The following is an 18,724-nucleotide window of genomic DNA, read 5'->3' on the forward strand; positions in this document are numbered from 1 at the left end:
ATGCATTTATTTCTATTATATTTCTACCCCCTCATAATCTCAGGCCATCTCATTTTGTCTGGAGAATACCATATATACTCGTCTATAAGCCAAGATTTTCAGCACAAAAAAATGTGCTGAAAAACTGGGGTTTGGGTTATACATGGGTCAGTGGTACCCCAGTGAGGTGTAACATCTCTCTGCCCCCCACCAGCACCCCAGGTAACGACAAACATCCATTATCTCGCGGTGATTGCCATTCTTCTGCTGTTCATTCAAAGTCTCGCTGACACTGCAGGGTTTTGAATGTTTATTTATTCACATCTAACCAATCAGAGCCGTCCTATGACATGGTTGGCTCCAATTTGCAGAAGCACCCGTAGTGATTCACTTACACCAGCAGCTGAAGTGGTAAGGATGTGTCTGTGGCTGCACTCCGTCTCTCCCCTCTGGCCTCTGTGTTAATTCACACCCTGCATCCCCTGCCTGCACGGACTCCCCCCCCCACTCCTCCCACCTAACACGTCATGGGGCGGGGGGGATTACCATGAAAGTTCTTTTTCAAAGTCTTGTTTTTTTATCCTATTAGAAATGGATACTCTTGAACCAAAACAAAAATGCTGGTCATATGAGGCTGGTTTCAAAATGAAGGTTGTGTCAAGAGCAGAAGAGAGCAATAACAGTATTGCAAGTAGGGAATTCTGTGTTGACGAAAAGCAAGTGAGGGAGTGGCAGAAAATGAAGGCTGATTTGGAACAGATTCCAAAAGCTAAAAAAGCTCATCGTGGCTTAACGTCTTTTTATGGGGCTCTAGAGAGTGAATTGCATAAATGCGTTATGGAGTATCGTCAAAATGGTTACTGCATAACACGCATCGGAATCTGCATACGTGCTCTACAAATGGCTAAGGATGACAAATATAAAACACCAGGCATTGAAAAATTTGCTGTGTCAGCAGGATGGTGTACCACTTCATGAATAGGTTTTGCCTACTATGTTTGAGACAAAGAACAAAGATTTCCCAGAAATTGCCACAAGACATTGAAGAAAAAATTATGTCATTCCAGTCATTTATTATAAACCAAAGAAGGATTTATAATTATGACCTGGCAGATATTGGGAATATGGATGAAACTGCCATGACTTTTGATCTTCCAAGCAACAGAATTGTGACAAGTTTAGGAGAAAAAACTATTTTTCTCAAAACCACAGGAAATGAAAAAAACACTTTACAGTTGTTCTATCATGTCTGGCTAATGGAACTAACCTGTGTCCTGTCATTATTTTTAAAAGAAAGACCTTGCCTAAAAAGATAAATTTCCCACCAAGAATTACTGTGTGTGCCCATGTTAAAGGCTGGATGGATGAAGACAGAACAAAAAAATGGCCGGAAGAAATTTGGAACCGATGACCAGGAGCAGCCTTAAAGAAAAAGCCATCGTTATTTGTTTGGGATATATTCAGAGCCCACCTATCGATGACATAAAAAAATTGGCAAAATCTAGTAAAGTTACTTTAGCCGTTATTCCAGGTGGGCTTACATCTGTACTGCAGCCTCTGGATGTATCTTTGAATAAGCCTTTTAAAGACCATGTGTACGAAGGATGTGGCATGAATGGATGTTATCTGGTCAAAAAGGAGGAAATCTCATGAAGCCTGACATAGAGTTAATAGAAAAGTGGGTTCGAGATGCATGGGAAGACATTCCAGAAGACATGGTACAACGCGCCTTCCAGAAATGTAGTATATTAGTAATGCTATGGATGGCAGTGAAGACTGTGTATGAAAGACTTTGTATGAAAATGACAGCAGTGATGGTGATGACGGCGATCTCAGTGAGGACAGCGTCTATGATGACCTCACACCAGCTGAAGCTCTGCATTGGGATACAGATGATGATGAGGAATCCAGTTTTAAAGGATTTTAACTCTTTATATTTTAGCTTGGTTGCTGATTGAGCTCAGGGCATAGTACTCTTAAGGTATCGTTGTTGATACTTTATTGTTTTTGTTGAACCTATTTTCCACTTACTGTGCTGGCTTACTAATGTTAAATGACTTGTCCTTTTATTTATGTTTTTTTATTTTAAATAAATATTTAAATACATTACCCCACTGATATCTCAACTTTTAGTAATTTTATTTTTCATTTGTTTTGATTACTGAAACTCACCGATAGCTTCTGCATTTTCCACCCTAGGCTTATACTCGAGTCAATCAGTTTTTCTGGTTTCCCAGGTAATAATTAGGTACCTCGGCTTATACTTGGGTCGGTTTATATTCGAGTATATACGGTAGGTTAAATGTTTGATCAGATGGATCTATAGTTTTAAGGGTCCCTGCTAGTCAAAAGTGGCATCAGACTCCTGCTGGGTGCCATTCTGGTCTCTAATCTATGAAGCTAGATATTTATTCTCGCTCACGCCATCCTCTAGTTTGACCAATGATAGAACAAGGACTGGCAGTCTATGGCCCATGAGAAAATGCTGGATTGTTAATAGGTGTTGCATAGCCCCTGACCTATGAATAGTTGCAGGGATTTTCTAACGGTGAAAAAAAAGAAACGAATACAAGGAAAAATAGGCAATGAAGACTGTATCCCACAAAGCCAATAATATTTACCATCTGGCATATATATAGTATGGTAAATACATACATACACACATATACATAGATATATAGAAATATTCGTATATATATATGAATATATATCTGAAACTCCGTGTTAAATTTCACCTCCATGATGGCTGCCACATCCCCCCGTCTGAGGTCAGTAGGAGCCCACACCATCCACTCTCAATCCTCACTTCTTCCTTTTCATGACCCCTTCTGGTGTCTTGACTTCAGCATCCACATCAAGCCCGTTTGTCAGCAACCTGCAGAATCTGTCACCATCTCAAATTCAGGTCTGTCCTCTTCTCGATCTCTCCAAATTTACAGAACTTCCAGGGAGCTATTTTGGAAACATCGACATAGTTTTACTAATTGAGTAAAATAAAATCCCTCCTAGAATATTTTTTAGCCTCCTTAAATACCAATTTATTTTCAACAGCATTTTTCCTGTGGTGCTGTCCTTTCAAGAGACTATTCTTTTTCCTCACTGGGAAAATGTATTGTTAAAACAATTACGTTCTCGTTAGCACAACTATTTGTTAACACAACTATTTTAATAACATCATCCAAAGTGTAGTAACCCGATTCCTGTCTTGACCGTCTACCTGCGAATATGACCCTTTTTAAAGCAATTACACTTGCTCTAGGAATGCTTTGATTTTAAGAACAAAGTACCCTCTTGACAAAAAACCAACAACAAAGCCAGTGGTCCTGCCATCCAAATCTCTAAAGATGGGTCTCCATCAGGAGCCCCAACCAACATGGGAGTTCGTGACGCTCACCCACATCTCCCAAGGCATAGAATTCGTCTCTGCCTAAGTCCACTCTCTAGAGTGAGCCCTTCCAGGCAATATCCCAGCTTTCTGGAATTCTGTAAATTTTAAGCAATTCCCGGATTTTATCGTTGATGCTTACTGGGGATTTCTGTTATAAATAATTGGTATGCTTTTACTAAATAGACGTTTTTCAAAAAGCAAGTGAATTCTTCTGTAAAACAGGATGAAGATTTTGATAACTCCATGTCAGACCTTGATAAGAATAACAAGAGCATTATGCATTCATTCACTGATTCAATCAGCAATGTTTGTTGACTACCTACCTAGGGCCAGTCACTATATTAGGTAGATGCCGTGTGTCCAGCACATTCAGTACTAAATACATACACATGATCGTGGCCCCAGAGGAACTTATAGACTAGTGGAGGACACATATGTGACAAACCTATCATGGGGACTGATAGGAACTATTGCAGTGTTATGGTGGAGAATAACAAGAGAGGCTGACTATAGGTAGGGTAGACAGAGGAGTCCTTGCCAAAGAGGAATTATTTGAGGGATGTCCTGGAGGACGAGAAGGAGCCCACTGCATGAGGGAAAGACTTAGGCGTGTTCCAGCACCTGTAGAAGATTGAGCGAATGCCAGGTGGTCGGCTAAGCTTATTGTATGCATTTAATCATCAAGCACTGTGAAATAGAATCTATGAAATAACTTCTCACAACAGATAAAAAATAGTGGCTCTGGTGGGGCTAAGGGTTAGTAGTTTAAACCCATCAGCCGTCTGCAGGAGAAAGATGAGGCTGTCTGCTCCCATAAAGATGTACAATTATAGACACCATGTAAAGGGTCACTGAGAGTCAAACTCAGCTCAAAGGCAGTGGGTTTTGGAAGAGGCATTAAGTGAATTATCCACATCAGAGAGCTCATAAGTCCACCAGGATGACCAATTTCAAAGATCATGCTCTGTGTTGTTGCCTCCTGGCTAAAGGATTAATAATATACTATTTCTCCCTAACAATTGCCTATCAGAGAATGCTCAGATAGGTTTGCTCTCTGCATCGTCTGCTAAATGTAATTTCTTATATATAAACAGGCCAGTTACATATTAAGAGTCCCTTTGTGATACAGTTAATGCACTCAGCGACTAACTGAAAGTTTGGAAGTTCAAATCCTCCCAGAGGTGGCACAGAAGAAAGGCATGGTGCTCTGCTTCCGGAAAATCAGCCATTGGAGTTCTAATCTGACACTCAAGAGGGCTCCGTGAGTCAGAATTGGCATGCCAGTGTGTGATGGTACAGACGAGACAAGGGAGGGAAAGTGGAGATCTGGACCCAGCATGTGTAGAGTCCATGGCATCATCTTGGGACTACATTTCCCAGAACCCTTGCTACCCCAATGGAAGTTCCTGAGCACAAGTAGGAACCTTTAAAAATGCGTGGTATGCATGAGGGTGGGGTTATCAGAAAAACCTGCCAGCCATGCTGGCTGGTAATGTATTCTTCCTTCCAGAAGTCTCCAAATAACATTCTTATGTGATGCCCTATGTCTTCCAAAAGTAAATCTTTCTCATAGTAAGTCGAGAAGCTGAATTCTGGTAATAATACTGTCTAGCCCCCAAAGGGTAAGTTTGAGGAATTCTCTTCTTTGACAAGATACTGGTTTTGGATGTCAGTTGATAACTCTGAATACAAATTTTATAAAATTTGCCCCATAAAAATGATTATATCCATGTATTCCTCCGTCATGCACATAAAGAACATAACGTCCGTTTCTTTAAAGAAAACTCACTGCCATCCAGTCGATGCCACCGCACAGTGACCCTGTCAGACTGACGATCCCTGCCCCATGCAGTTCTGAGGCTGTAACTGTTTATGGGAATAGAAAGCCAGTCTTTTTCCCTTGGAGAGGCTGGTGGTTTCGAACTGCTGACCTTGCGGAACGACCCAACAAGTAATGACTGTACTACCAGGGACAAAGGGAGGACTATTCTGTCCCCCAGATTCATTGCTCCAGCGTTAAATCTCCATCTCCCTTTGGGCTACATAGAAACTAAAAAATGGGGGTAGATTTTGCAGGAAAAGCTTGTGCAGGGAGGAGCCCTGGTGGTATAGCAGTTATGCATTGGGCTGCTAACGACAAGGTTAGCTGTTTGAAACCACTAGGTCCTCTGCAGGAGAACACTGCGGTGTTATACTCTAGTAAAGTCTCAAGAAACCCAGAGAGGCAGCGTTACCCTGTCCTGTTGGACGTGCAGTTGTTCGGCACTATAGCAACCCCATGCACAGCGGAGTGAGACACTGACTGAGACCCTGTGCCATCCTTGTAGGCTGTCCTAGATGGTCACAGCGAGTCGAAATGGACTCGAAGACAGCGAGGCTGCATTTTGAGTAGGAAAGTAAGCAAGGTAGTCTTCCAGCCCTGCAGATAGGTCAGAGGCACAGTAGAGAGCCAAAGATCAGTGGAAAACCTCTTCACAATTAGAGATCATTTTAAAATTAATAATGAAAATACCTATATTAAGCTACCTCTTTCTAACTCATCCTTCGTATATGTGATAATGGAAGTAATAAGAGTCACCTTGGTGGAAATTCCAGGGAGTTGGTCTTCTAGCCCTTGTCACCTGTGCATTTTCACCTACCACCTACCACCTACCCACCACTGTGGCCAAGTTGATTCTGACGCATAGCAAACCTGTAGGACAGGGTATCACTGTCCTACAGGATGTCCCAGGGCATAAATCTGCATGGCTGTCCCATCTTGCTCCGATGGTGGGTTTGAACTGCTGACCTTATGGTGCGAGGCCGAGATCGCTAACCACTGTGCTCTCAGACCTCCTCACAGTTTGTCCTTGTTTATTTAAATGCAGAAGTTCACTCAAAGCAAAGACCTGGTCTTTGCTGTGCAGCATAAGTCACTCAGATTTAAAAATAAATTTTCTATGTCTCTGGCTAGGATTAAAATTTAATTTGCAAACCCTATTGTGCGTTTGTGATGGCCTTACCTTAGGGACAGCAGGGCTGCATTACAAAAGGCCCAGATACTCGCAGGGGCATAACAACAAGCCTGGGGGAGATTTAGGCAGAGCTGCCAGCTCCTGAGGAAGGCTCCTATGGATGAGGGTAAGGTCATTGTCCACACAGAAAATTCACACAGTGACTGGCAACCAACTGTGGCTTTTTACAAAAAGCAAAAATCTTTTATTTCGTTTGCTGCAGACTTCTCATATTTCCTGGACAAAAATATCCCAGTACCCACACACAAAAAGTAATACAAAAAAGGACCAGATTTTCTAGCAAAGCAATGCATTTAGGGGCCAATTTTTTAAAATCAAAATGAATTTGTAAATCAAAATGTTTAAGTGAGAACAGAAATGAGAGGAAGTTCACTGCTGTTCAGCATGTAGAGCCATTCCGATTGGATGGGGGGGGGGGGTATTTTTCTGACTAGAAAAGCTCAACGGATGCCAGGAAGTCAGCCCCAACACGTCCGTTTGGTGCGTTCATTGCCCAGAGTGTTTTTGTTTTTTAATTCAGCATTTCTGTAATGAATTGATTGTCCTCAGAGTATTAGACTACCAAGAGGTTTCTAGTTTTGCTCAGCTTGTATCCCAGTGGCAGCCTGTTACAGTGGAAGACCAAGTCACATCTGCACGGTCGACACAGAAACCAAGCCTCCGGTGCTGGCCCTCTCTGCACACTGGTGGGCTGGGCACACACTGGGGGCCAGAGTGCTGAAGAGATGACCCTAGGAGATCAAGATGATCAACCTCTATGAATGGTTAGAATCTGGGCCTGATCTGATTTTCATTATTTTCTGTGAATTTTTTTTTTTCATACTGGGGTTTGTCTCTGATGTACTTTGTCATTGTGAGTAGCCTGTTGGATTTTTGGTAGGTGTTTTTCCTGCACATAACACCCAGGATTGATGAACCTACAGAGACAGCAAGTCGAATAAGGGTTCCAGGGTCCCATGGGGAGGGGCAGTAAATGGGACCTGACGTCAAGAAAGTCAGGAAGGAAGGAAATGTTCAGAAACGGAGTGTGGTAGCAATTGTACAGTCGTGCTTGGTGTGATGGAACTGTGGAACGGTATAGTGTCTGTATTAGCTCCCACTCGAGCGGTTTTGAAAAGACAAGCGGGAGCAATGGTGAGGGTGGCTCAGGACCAGGCAAAGCGCCTTGTGATTTTTTTTTTTAACAATTTATTGGGGCTCATACAATTCTTTTCACAGTTCATACATATACATACATCAATTGTATAAAGCCCATCTGTACAGTCTTTGCCCTAATCATTTTTTTCTCTTTTCTTCTTTTACATTTTATTAGGGACTCATACAACTCTTACCACAATCCATACATATACATACATCAATTGTATAAAGCACATCCATACATTCCCTGCCCCACTCATTCTCAAGGCATTTGCTCTCCACTTAAGCCCCTTGCATCAGGTCCTCTTTTTTTTTCCCCCTCCCTCCCCATTCCCCCCTCCCTCATATGCCCTTGGTAATTTATACATCGTTATTTTGTCATATCTTGCCCTATCCGGAGTCTCCCTTCCCCCCTTCTCTGCTGTCCCTCTCCCAGGGAAGAGGTCACATGTGGATCCTTGTAATCAGTTCCCCCTTTCCAACCCACTCACCCTCCACTCTCCCAGCATCGTCCCTCACACCCTTGGTCCTGAAGGTATCATCCACCCTGGATTCCCTGTACCTCCAACCCTCATATGCACCAGTGTACAGCCTCTGTCCCATCCAGCCCTGCAAGGTAGAATTCGGATCATGGTAGTTGTGGGGAGGAAGCATCCAGGATCTGGGGGAAAGCTGTGTTCTTCATCGATACTACCTCACACCCTAATTAACCCATCGCCTCTCCTAAACCCCTCTATGAGGGGATCTCCATTGGTCGACACTTGGGCCTTGGGTCTCCACTCTGCACTTCCCCCTTCATTTAATATGATATATATACATATATACACATACATATATACATATACACATACATACACACACTTATATCTTTTTTTTTTTTGCATGATGCCTTATACCTGGTCCCTTGGCACCTCGTGATCGCACTGGCCGGTGTGCTTCTTCCATGTGGGCTTTTTTGCTTCTGAGCTAGATGGCCGCTTGTTTATCTTCAAGCCTTTAAGACCCCAGTCACTATCTCTTTTGATAGCCGGGCACCATCAGCTTTCTTCACCACATTTACTTGTTCACCCACTTTGGCTCCAGCCGTTGTGTCGGGAGAGTGAGCATCATGGAGTTCCAATTTAATAAAAGAAGGTATTCATGCATTGAGGGAGTGTTTGAGTAGAGGCCCAAGGTCCTTCCGCCACCTTAATACTTGACCTATAAATATAGACACATAGATCTATTTCTCCATCCTCCTATATATATTTGCATGTACATGTCTTTGTCTAGACCTCCATGAATGCCCTTTGACTCCTAGCTCTTTCCTCCATCTCCCTTGACTTTCCTCCTGCCCTACTACCATGCTTCATTGCCACCTGGGCTAGAGTATACCTCTTCTCTAAGCAACCTTACCCTTGATCATTTCCCACCAGGCCTGTCACTCCCCCTTCTCTACCATTTGGGGTCCCATGTTTTTCCCTTGTCCCTGGGTTTGTTAACACCACTTCCTTACCCCCCCTACCCCCCCACCCCAAGTCCCCCCAGAACTGTCGGTCCCGTTGTTTTTCCTCCAGATAGTTCATCCAGCCTGTCCTATTCAGACAGACCTGTGGAGTCACTAACATGCACGAAAACTAGACAGAGGAAAACAAAGCAACAGTGTACAACCAGACAACAAAACAACAAAAACAAACCACTGACAAAGAACAGAACAAAACAGTTCACAAGAGAAAAGCTTGTAGTTAGTTCAGGGATCGTTTGCTGGTCCTTAGGAGCGTTTCCCAGTCCAGTCTGTTGGGGCACCACGCCCTGGCCCCAAAGTCCACTTTCAGCATTCCCTGGGGACCTTGCCACTCCATTCCCTTGCTGTTCCGCTGCACTCCCCCAGTGATTTGCCTAGGTGTGGTGGGATCAGGTCAGGTGCAATTCCCAGCGCCTTGTGATTTTACAGGGGTTGCTCTGAGTCGGGGCTGACTGGGTGGTGCCGAACCACAACAACACAAGTGTAAACAATGCACCGCTTTTGCCACATATAAAAAGCTGGTTAGTTCAGATGTAAGAGTGGAAAACTAACATTAATTAAATACTGTTAGGCAAGCATGTGCATATCTAGTAACAGACTTCTAGATGGTGACGGGGTAGCTGTTTGGTGGCCCTGAGTCCGTTCCAACTCATAGCAGCCCTGTGTACAACTGCAGGTACCACCCCGTAATTGTTGTGATGGAGGAGCCCATGGCTGCAGCCCTGGGTCAGCTCATCCCCCTGAGAGTCCTCCCCCTTCTCAGTGACCTTCTGCTTTGAGGCCAAGCGTGCTATCCCGGTCTCTCTGGATCACATGGTCACAATATATGAGACAAAGGTCTTGCAAGCTAGCTTAGCTTCTAAGGAGCATTCTGGCTATATTTCCTTCAAGACAGATTGCTTTGTTCTCTGGCACCCAGGAGACTTACAATATTCTTCACTAAAGGGATAATTCCAAATGCATCAATTAGTCTGTGATCTTGCTTTCTGATACTTCAACTACATCTTTTCAAAAACAATAACAAAACAAAACTCAGTCAAGTCCATTCCCTGTCAGAGAAGAGCAACTCACTAGGACAGAGTAGAACTGTCCCTGTAAGCTTCCAAGAGAGTTCATCTTTTGGGAGTAGCAAGCTTCATCGAGCTCCATCAGAGTGGTTGATGGTTTCGAACTGCTGACCTTGCAGTTAGCAGCCCAACAGGTAACCAAACACGTATCACCAGGGTTCATCTTTGATTGGGGAAAAATACTTAAATTAATAGAATCTATTTTTATTCCTTTTTTCATATGAAATACTTTTATCATGAATTATGAAAAAATACTTTATACTACTAATGTCCAACTGAAAATTAGGGTAATTTAACATATCATTCAAATGTATAAATTTGAATTATGTTAAAAACCATAACTTTTCATACAATTTAACAACCATATAACTATCAAAGGGATTATAATAGTAATGTATTGAGATCTAATTGTGTGGAAAAGAGCTCTGGTGTCTTAATGGGTTACCAGTATGTTGCTAACCACAAGGTCAGCAGTTCAAAACCACCAGCTGCTCTGCAGGGCACAGAGAAAGCTCTCTAGTTCGGCAAAGGTACGGAATTTGAAAAGCCATGGGGTTAGTTCTACTCTGTCCTGTAGGGCCACTGTGAGTCAGAATTGACTGATGAGAGAGGTAGGTAGGTAGGTAGGGAGGGAGGGAGGGAGGGAGGGAGGGAGGGAGGGAGAGAGAGAGAGAGAGAGAGACTGATTATCAAGCACTTTATATGCCTATATTAAATTCCTTCAATTATTTCCACACCTGATGTTTATTTACACTAATTCTTCCTTTTCGCTGTTCATAATCATGCTTTCTCGCTTGTTTTATTATTTCTGTTTACTCCCTTGCATCTTAAATCCTTTCTTTGTTGCCATTTTTCCTACCAACACTGTGTTGTTTGTTTAGTTGGCCCTTGGCTCACGGCCACCCATGCACAAGTGAACACGATCTTGCCTGGTTTTGTACCATTGCCACGATCACGGACTAATTAGACCTTGGGGTCCAAAGGGTTTTTGTTGGCTGATTTTCAGAAGTAGATCTCCAAGCCTCCCTTCCTAGTCAGTCTTAGTCTGGAAGCTCCTTTGAAACCTGTTCGGCATGACAGCAGCCCGCAAGTCTCCACTGAGAAGACAGGGCGGCTATACTTGATGCACAGGTCTCTTTCACAGGAAGCCAAGAGCTCTACCACGGAACCACCACCGGTCCTAAGAAAAACTCCTTCTGGATTCTGTTTGCCCTCAAAGCTTCTATCCTATCAGCCTCCTGCCTTTCAGTAACTGATTTCCCTATGAAACAACTGCCTGCACTCTTCCTCCTTCAGTTTCTGCATTAGCATCTTCCCCTTCGTGATTTGTGAACTTCATCTCATTGTCTGATAACCTAATTGTAAATCTAGTGACCTGCAACTCTTCTGTCATTTTGACATTTCTTGACCCCATCTGCATCTTTAACCTTTCCACCGCTGAGTGGGAATCTCATACTCTACTTTTAGTGCATGCTGCCATCAGGGTGGAAGAAGCCCACCTGAATGGGCTGAACTTGAATGTGTTGGATGTCAGCCCACCATCCACAGCACCAGAGTCCCTTGGGACATACGAATCCCACTAATTATATCAAAGCTCATATTACCTAAAAAAAAACTTAAAATGTCTTCCATCATTGAGAGCACATGGTTCCAACAAACAAAAATTCAAAGCAGATTATAATTTGGTTTTTAAAGGGTTCAATTATTTTCTTCATTTATTTTTAATTACAATATGATCTCAGCTTTTCCCCCCTGACTTTTTAAAAATTTCTTCTCATCTTCTGACCCTCAGACCTAAAAATCATCTGAGATTCTTTCCTTGTCTTCATTAGAAGACCTTAAATCCAATTCTTCGGGCGTGTCTCTTTCTGTGGTCTCCTGAACCATCCTTTCCCCAGGACAGCCCTGGTTGGGAGCCTCTGCACACGATTAGTGCTGCATTCTCCCTTGTGCCTAACGCCCCATCAGCTGCTGCTCATCATCCCTCGCATTGACTCGCCTTCCTTCCCCTTCTCACTGCCATTTCCTTGGTTGAGGCTCATAGCCCATCGTGCCTGAATTATTGCAACTCCCTCCTCAGTCGTCTCCTACCTCCAGTCAGTCTCTTCTCTTCAGTTCACCCAGTCTATCACAGCGGCACTGCTTGTCAGAAGTCACGGCTCTGAAGATGCCGGCCCTACCCACAGCTCAAGCTTCCCAGGATGCCTCGTTGCCTTCGGCGGCAAAGCTCTCACGGAGAGCTCTTGGCTGCTCTCTCCGGCGCTATCTGCCCTTCCTCTGGTGCATGCAGACGGTTAGTTTTCTCTGTGTTTTCTGTCTCTGCCCGCCCAGGTGAAGTGCTGTTCTACTCCTCGTTGATGCTCCTGAACTCCATGTCTATACTTTCAGTGGGCTCTCTTCTTTGGTACCCTTTGGTATCAAATGTTCCTGTTTTGACTGTCAACCATTTACCTCACTTCTGTGACTTTTATCGCATGTCAATATGGCTTGTTATGTACATATGTTTTATTGTTGACCATGGCAGCCGTTAGGCGGTGAACTGGGGAGCAGTGGTGGTCCAGTGGGAGAATTCGCTTCCTAAGCGAGAACTCCTGTTTGAATTCCCATCCACTTCATGTAAAACCTCTACCAATCTGTCCCTGGAAGCTTGTGTGTTGCTTTGATGCTGAAGGGGTTTCAGCGGAAGTTCCAGGAGCAAAAAAATGACGGGGAAGAAAGGCCTGGCTATCCACTTCTAAAATAGAAGCCAATGAAAACCCTGTGGAGCACAAAAGTTTGACCCCATTGTACGTGGAGCCACCATGATTGGTGGTTGTTATTTTGCCCCCTGTTGATAGTTGTCAAGTTGTTCCCGTCGATTTCCGGATAAAGTGTAAGCTCTTCCGTTTGGTATGTGAAACTCTCCCTAACCTGTTCCCTGCCTGCTTTTCCTCTCATGTCTTCACCACCCTTCCTCACACACAGAGACTCCAGCCATTAGTCTCCCTGCAGTTCCACCAGCACCCACACGCTTCTCTGCCTGCTGCCCTTTGCCCAGTTAGCCTGCTGAAATGTCTTACCTCACTAATTTACGGACTGTGTCTTACATCACGAATTTCAAGACTCAGCTCAAGACGCTGTCCTTGATGACCTTGTCTGTGAACACTTCCGTCCTGCTTCCTTGGTACCCAATAACGCTACTCTGCCTATGGCCATCCAGGGAGCCCTGGTGGTGATCGGGTTAGGTGCTGGATTACTAACTTCGAGGTTGGCAGTTAAGACCGCCAGCTACTTCCTGCGAGCAAGATGAGGTTGTCTGCTCCCTGAAAGATTTACAGCCTTAACAACCCCATGGGGCAGTTCTGCTCTGTCTTTTGGGTCACTGAGTTGGAATCAACTTGTTGACAATGGGTTGTGTTTTTTGTGGTTCATCTGCTGGTTTATTTTTCTTAGTGGACCCTGCATTTCTTAGGGACTGGGGCACTTTCCTTATTCCTACCTGTATTCCGAATAGCTGGCCAAAAGGCGATTGGTATAATAACATGAGGCAAAGAGGCCATTGGGGAGGGGCAGCTGGTTACGTAGGTAACTGACATTTACTTCAGTGAATTTACCGTGACTCAGTTTGGCTTTCAGCCTAAAGGCTTAGGAAGGTGAGAGTAGAGCTGCCCGAACCAAGCTCATAGATGTTTAACTCTGTCCGAGCAGCATGCCTGTGGACGAGTGAGTCTTGAGCAAGATCCACGTGGGCATTCTCACATTGTCTGCTTGCCACACAGAAATCCCTCCGCATACCTATGCAGCCCATCTACCCCGCCTCCTGAGCCCATCACGCTGTGAATTGTGTGTGGGTTTCATGAGCACCTCTACGAGAACAAGCATCTTCATTTCCAAATTCGGAGGACGAGGTGGGAGCACTTCCACGCAGCTTCCCTGTGCTGATGAATCTGCCACTTCGTCTGTAATAAGCATCTGTGTGACAAGCGCAGGTAGTTGCTGACTGAATAGATGAATGCCGATCACGCTGCGAGCTATGTGGTTGCTTGGATGGAAAGTCTAACCGTTGGTTGTACAGTAGCACGCAGGCATAATCCAGAGAGTTTCATTACTCGAAAACCACATTTCTCCTTAAAACCTGCTTTTAACTTTCTTGCACATTTCTAACTGTTTTTCCTCTCATCCTCCGTAGCCATCATGTTAGAACTCACCACCCACCGGGCTTTGAGAACCTAACCAGCACGGTGCGGCCTGAGCTTTCGCCACTGCTTTCTCTGGCTTCCTTGTCTACTGCTGCCGCTCTGACTGCTACTGCCGCCAGCCATACCTCTTCCCCAGTTCTCCTCCCCCTGCAGGAGTGTTGTTCCTCCTCCTTGCTAAAGCAGACTGTGCCCCCGCCCCGCTCCACAGGGGGGGCTCCCCTCGAAGGTAAGTGGTCCAGCTCAGACTCGCCTCTCACTCCCAGCAGATGTTTCCGGAGCTGCATTTTGCACTTGAGCATCTCTGAGCTCCGTTCTCTTCTCAAGATACATGCCAGTGGGGGTAAAAGGAACAGCTGCAAGGAAAAATATTGGGACCGATTTCCCCACATCCCCATGACAGTAAACTCAGCTCAGAAGAGGAAAATAAGTTATTTTATAGTAAAGTACCAAGCAGGTTGTTGTTTGGTCTTGGGTCATGCACACAAAATTAGGCTGATAACTATTTTTAACTGTGTTTTTTCCAACAGTCTTATTAGTATATAATGTATGTATCATACTCAAAACTGTTTTACATGGCTTTAAAACTATGGTGCCTATTGTGTAACTTTATCTTAAAAAATTAATAAATATACCTAGTGAATTTTTCGCTCTTATTTTTCCCCCTCTCTCTGTTTTTCCTTAACTAGAACTTTACGTGGAAATACATTGTAATTCTCATCAGCAGCCACAAGTTGGTCATTAAGAAACCTTAAGACATACTCAACCTGCCAGGGGAGACACCATGATCACGAAGGTGGTTTTCCCAGGGCGAGGCTCATCCATTGCACTCCGGATGTGCTGACCCCTGCGATTTCCCCAAAAGTGGGATTAGTGGGGGCCTGTGTTCACGCTCTCCCCTGAAAGGAAAAAAAAAAAAGCAAGAAACCTTAAGGCCACTTAAGACAACCAAAATAATGAAGTACAAATATCTGTTCAAATATGTAGGCAACGACTCGGCTTGTGCACACATCCCTGTGTCAGGTTACCGCAAGCATCATCCTGACCCAAACCTATAGGGAGTTTATCGTTAAACAACCTTCTCCATTTCACAGGTGAAGGAAGACGCTGAGGTGATGTCGCTTGTCCATGTCCCAGCAGGGCCACAGAGTAGAATTGGGGAGTGGTCTGTGTGTCTCCTTTTTGCCTCCCGGGTGAATTGGCTGAATTTTCAAAGATGGAACCACAATCCTCTCACTCGAAAACAGCGACAGCATACACCATTAGCCTGTTTCATGGTTTTTATAATTTCCCCTCTCAGTATACGTTCCACCTTAGGAAGAAAATTTTACTGCAGGATCTTATATGTGCAGCTGTATCTGTGTGTGGTAAGCAAGTGCTGCCATCTGAAACAGAGGCTACCCGACTTCAAAATACAGCACCGTGAGAAAGAAAGGCATCTTTGGAACGGGGGTGATCATGCAGTCATTAAGTGTGCGCCTGTCCGATGTGCCCTCTCTGTTTTTGTGCAGGTGAGGACGACTATGAAGACGGAGTAGAGAGGACGTGCGACACTCTCCTTATGTGCATCGTCACCGTCTTGAACCAGGGACTCCGGAACGGTGGAGGTGTGGGAGACGTACTGAGGAGGCCGTCAAAAGATGTATGTGGAGCGCGAGGTCCTTTTCCAAGAGCCACGCAATCACTTTGTAAACCTTTAATCACCGCCCTGGCAGTGTGGTTTGTGTTTTCAGGATGTTACATTGTACCGTAGACTTAAAAGTACAACAATGGCCATTAAAACTAATTAATTGCCTGTACACTATTAAAGCTCAGGGTGGAGGCCAGTCTTGGCCAGTGAACTTCTGAGTGTCCGAAGTGTGCTACATTAACAGGCAGGATTTTCGCTAACACCAGTAGAGCTTGCCTCGATGACTGGAGTTTGACAGTACCCGCTGCCACATGTGAAAAAAGAAAAAAAAAAAAAACTAATTAATTGCATACTAGAATTACCAAGAAACGGCTAATGTACTGAAGTCTATGCCTGTTAACCGAGTTACATCTCTTACCCAGGTTTGACCTCTGTGCTGTATTACACCCTGGAAGTCATAGCCGCAGGCTTTGTAGAGGGGTTCAGACATAAATATCCCAAACTAGGCTGTGCTTGTCGATCAGGTTGCTCAGGCATCACAACCAAGGGGCACTCCGGGGTTCTGCATCGGAAGACCTTCCATTATTTCTCCACAATGAGCATATCCTACCAGGAATTCCCCCAGTCAGGTGGCAAGGATGATAGACACAAAGGCCTCACCAGCTGCACAACCTCAGGCTCCAGGGTAAGGGCTCTGCGGTAATCCTCCTGCCACAGGCAAGCTGTGTGATGCTGCCGAGGCCCTAGCCTCCGGCTCTCACGCAACGACTCCGCGACCTCCAACGCGTCCTGTAGTGCTGTTTGTCCATGGAGAGAGGGTGGAGCTGCGTGTACTTGACCCTGTGAGGCAAGAACGAACACTGCTGCAAAAACTGACAAGTCATTAGATCCTCCTTTGCTAATTGCTGACCCTCGGCACTAGCGTTCAATGCCTTTAGTGGGGCTTCTGGGCCGGGAGCCACAGAATGTCTTTGGAAAGTGGTTGCTGATGAAAGATCCATCCCCCAGTGGGAGGTTAGAGCGAAAAGAAGAGGTTCTGAGAATTGACTGGGAAGTGTTTCTCATAATTCCTGAAATCTAGGAGAGAAAATATGTCATGTCTGAATGCATAGGAAACTTGGGATGCTGTGTCGTGCCCACTTAGCAAACAGCTGCTCCATGAATCTTCAGTGCTGACCAGTGTGCTAGATTAATAGGTTTGGAAAGTGTGTGTGCATGGATGGATCTAATATGTAATCTGCTACATACAAGTATTACATGTGACATCCCCCCCCCCTTTTCTTTTCAGGAGCCCCTGTTTGCTGCCCGGGTGGTCTATGACCTGCTGTTTTTCTTCATTGTCATCATTATTGTTCTGAACTTGATTTTTGGTGTTATCATCGATACCTTTGCTGATCTCAGGAGTGAGAAACAGAAGAAGGAAGAAATTCTAAAGACAACCTGCTTCATCTGCGGTGAGCGTTCTCAAGATGCGAAATAAAACGATGATGGGAACCGGCTCAGCAGAAAGGAAGGGTGGGAATGCCTTGTTTGTCAGACTTTTGTAAAAATCATTTCAAAGGGAAGACTGGGCACAACACATATTATGTAACTGAGCATTCGACTGGAGGCCTGTGCTTCTGTAAATAGAGGAGAGAATTAAATGACAAGGTGATCCTATCATTAGTTCTGAAATTTGTGTGGTTTTTGACTACAGAATGTAATCCAAAATGCCCAAAGGGTCCATAAAGTGGCAAGTAAGTTTTTGATTTACTGTGGTAACACATTGACTAAACACTGGAGTGAGTTTTATTTTATTTTGTTACATTATTAATCCAGAGATGGTTTTTCCAGAAGCTTGAACTTGTACTCACTGATAGCACTCAACTTCGGATTCTGAAAGGTGCTTTCTAGTGGCTTTTAAGCAAGCTCTTTTTCCACCCTCTTTTCCTCCCTCCCTGGCATCCTCTCACTATCTTTCTCTTCCCTGCTGATTGCATGGTACTCCTGTTCCCTCATCACGGCTGTTGGGACCCAACAGCCTTCTCTGTCTTCATCCTCCCCCGGGGTCCAGTCCTAAGCATGTTTGTCTGCCCTGAGTTGTTTCTGTAGCTGGTCTCCTATCACCCAGTACGCCTTCCCCTTCCTTCTGTTGTCATCAACTCCAGATTATAGTTATCATCCATTTTTCTGTGATGGGTTGAAGAAATTTTGGACAAAGCCACAAAACAAGTATAAGAGCTCCACTACACAATAAGTCTATGTAGCTGAAGCTGAGCCCTGAGTAAAACCCATTACCTCCTTAATTTTGTCTTGTGTTGACTCTCTCATTTCTCTCCCGGGCTTTTAAAAGAATCTTCCCAACAGTTGGCAGTGTACCGTGGAATAATGTATACCTTTCCAACAGAACAAACTACTACCCAGCCGTGCAGCCTCTTTACAAACATTGAGATGTTCACGTCCATTGCTGTGGTCACTATCTATTTAGAGTGCCTTCCAATTCAGCATCACTTGGGCAATATTCTGTTGTGTTCCAAAAGGTGCCCATTGGCTAAGTTTGGGGACTAAGCCTTTATTTCTAGTTGGTGCCAGTCTAGAAGCTCTACTACAACTTGCCCACCATGAATGGCACTCCTGGTATTTGAACTGCCAATGGCAGAGCTTCCAGTGTGATAGCCACAAGTACACCTCCACAGAGCAGCAAACTGACAGGTGAATTTGGGTTGGCGCGGAAAAGAAAGGCTTCTTAGGATCAGTGGTGACTGCACTCAATGTAAAGAATAAAAAAAAGTTACCCAGATCAAGGTGGGTCGAAGCATAAGGGCTAGCATACATAAAGTCACAGAGAGGA

At 44.5% G+C, this 18,724-nt stretch overlaps 1 protein-coding gene, 1 non-coding gene and 1 pseudogene across 2 annotated transcripts in view; all 3 read left to right on the forward strand.

Moving 5' to 3' along the window:
- The window catches only part of ITPR2 (inositol 1,4,5-trisphosphate receptor type 2), a 590,339-nt gene that overhangs the window by 506,865 nt on the left and 64,750 nt on the right, over positions 1–18,724 (forward strand). The window contains exons 53-54 of the mRNA XM_075551968.1: positions 15,776–15,906; positions 17,183–17,348. Coding sequence (XP_075408083.1) covers positions 15,776–15,906; positions 17,183–17,348 — 297 coding nt within the window. The remainder of the gene's footprint in view (positions 1–15,775; positions 15,907–17,182; positions 17,349–18,724) is intronic.
- On the forward strand, positions 15,023–15,166 carry LOC142451945 (U1 spliceosomal RNA; annotated as a pseudogene).
- On the forward strand, positions 16,058–16,209 carry LOC142452115 (small nucleolar RNA SNORA62/SNORA6 family). The gene has a single exon (XR_012785165.1). It is a non-coding gene; the product is annotated as a small nucleolar RNA SNORA62/SNORA6 family (small nucleolar RNA).

The sequence above is a fragment of the Tenrec ecaudatus genome, chromosome 6 (genome assembly GCF_050624435.1).
Source record: "Tenrec ecaudatus isolate mTenEca1 chromosome 6, mTenEca1.hap1, whole genome shotgun sequence".
NCBI classification, from domain to species: domain Eukaryota; kingdom Metazoa; phylum Chordata; class Mammalia; order Afrosoricida; family Tenrecidae; genus Tenrec; species Tenrec ecaudatus.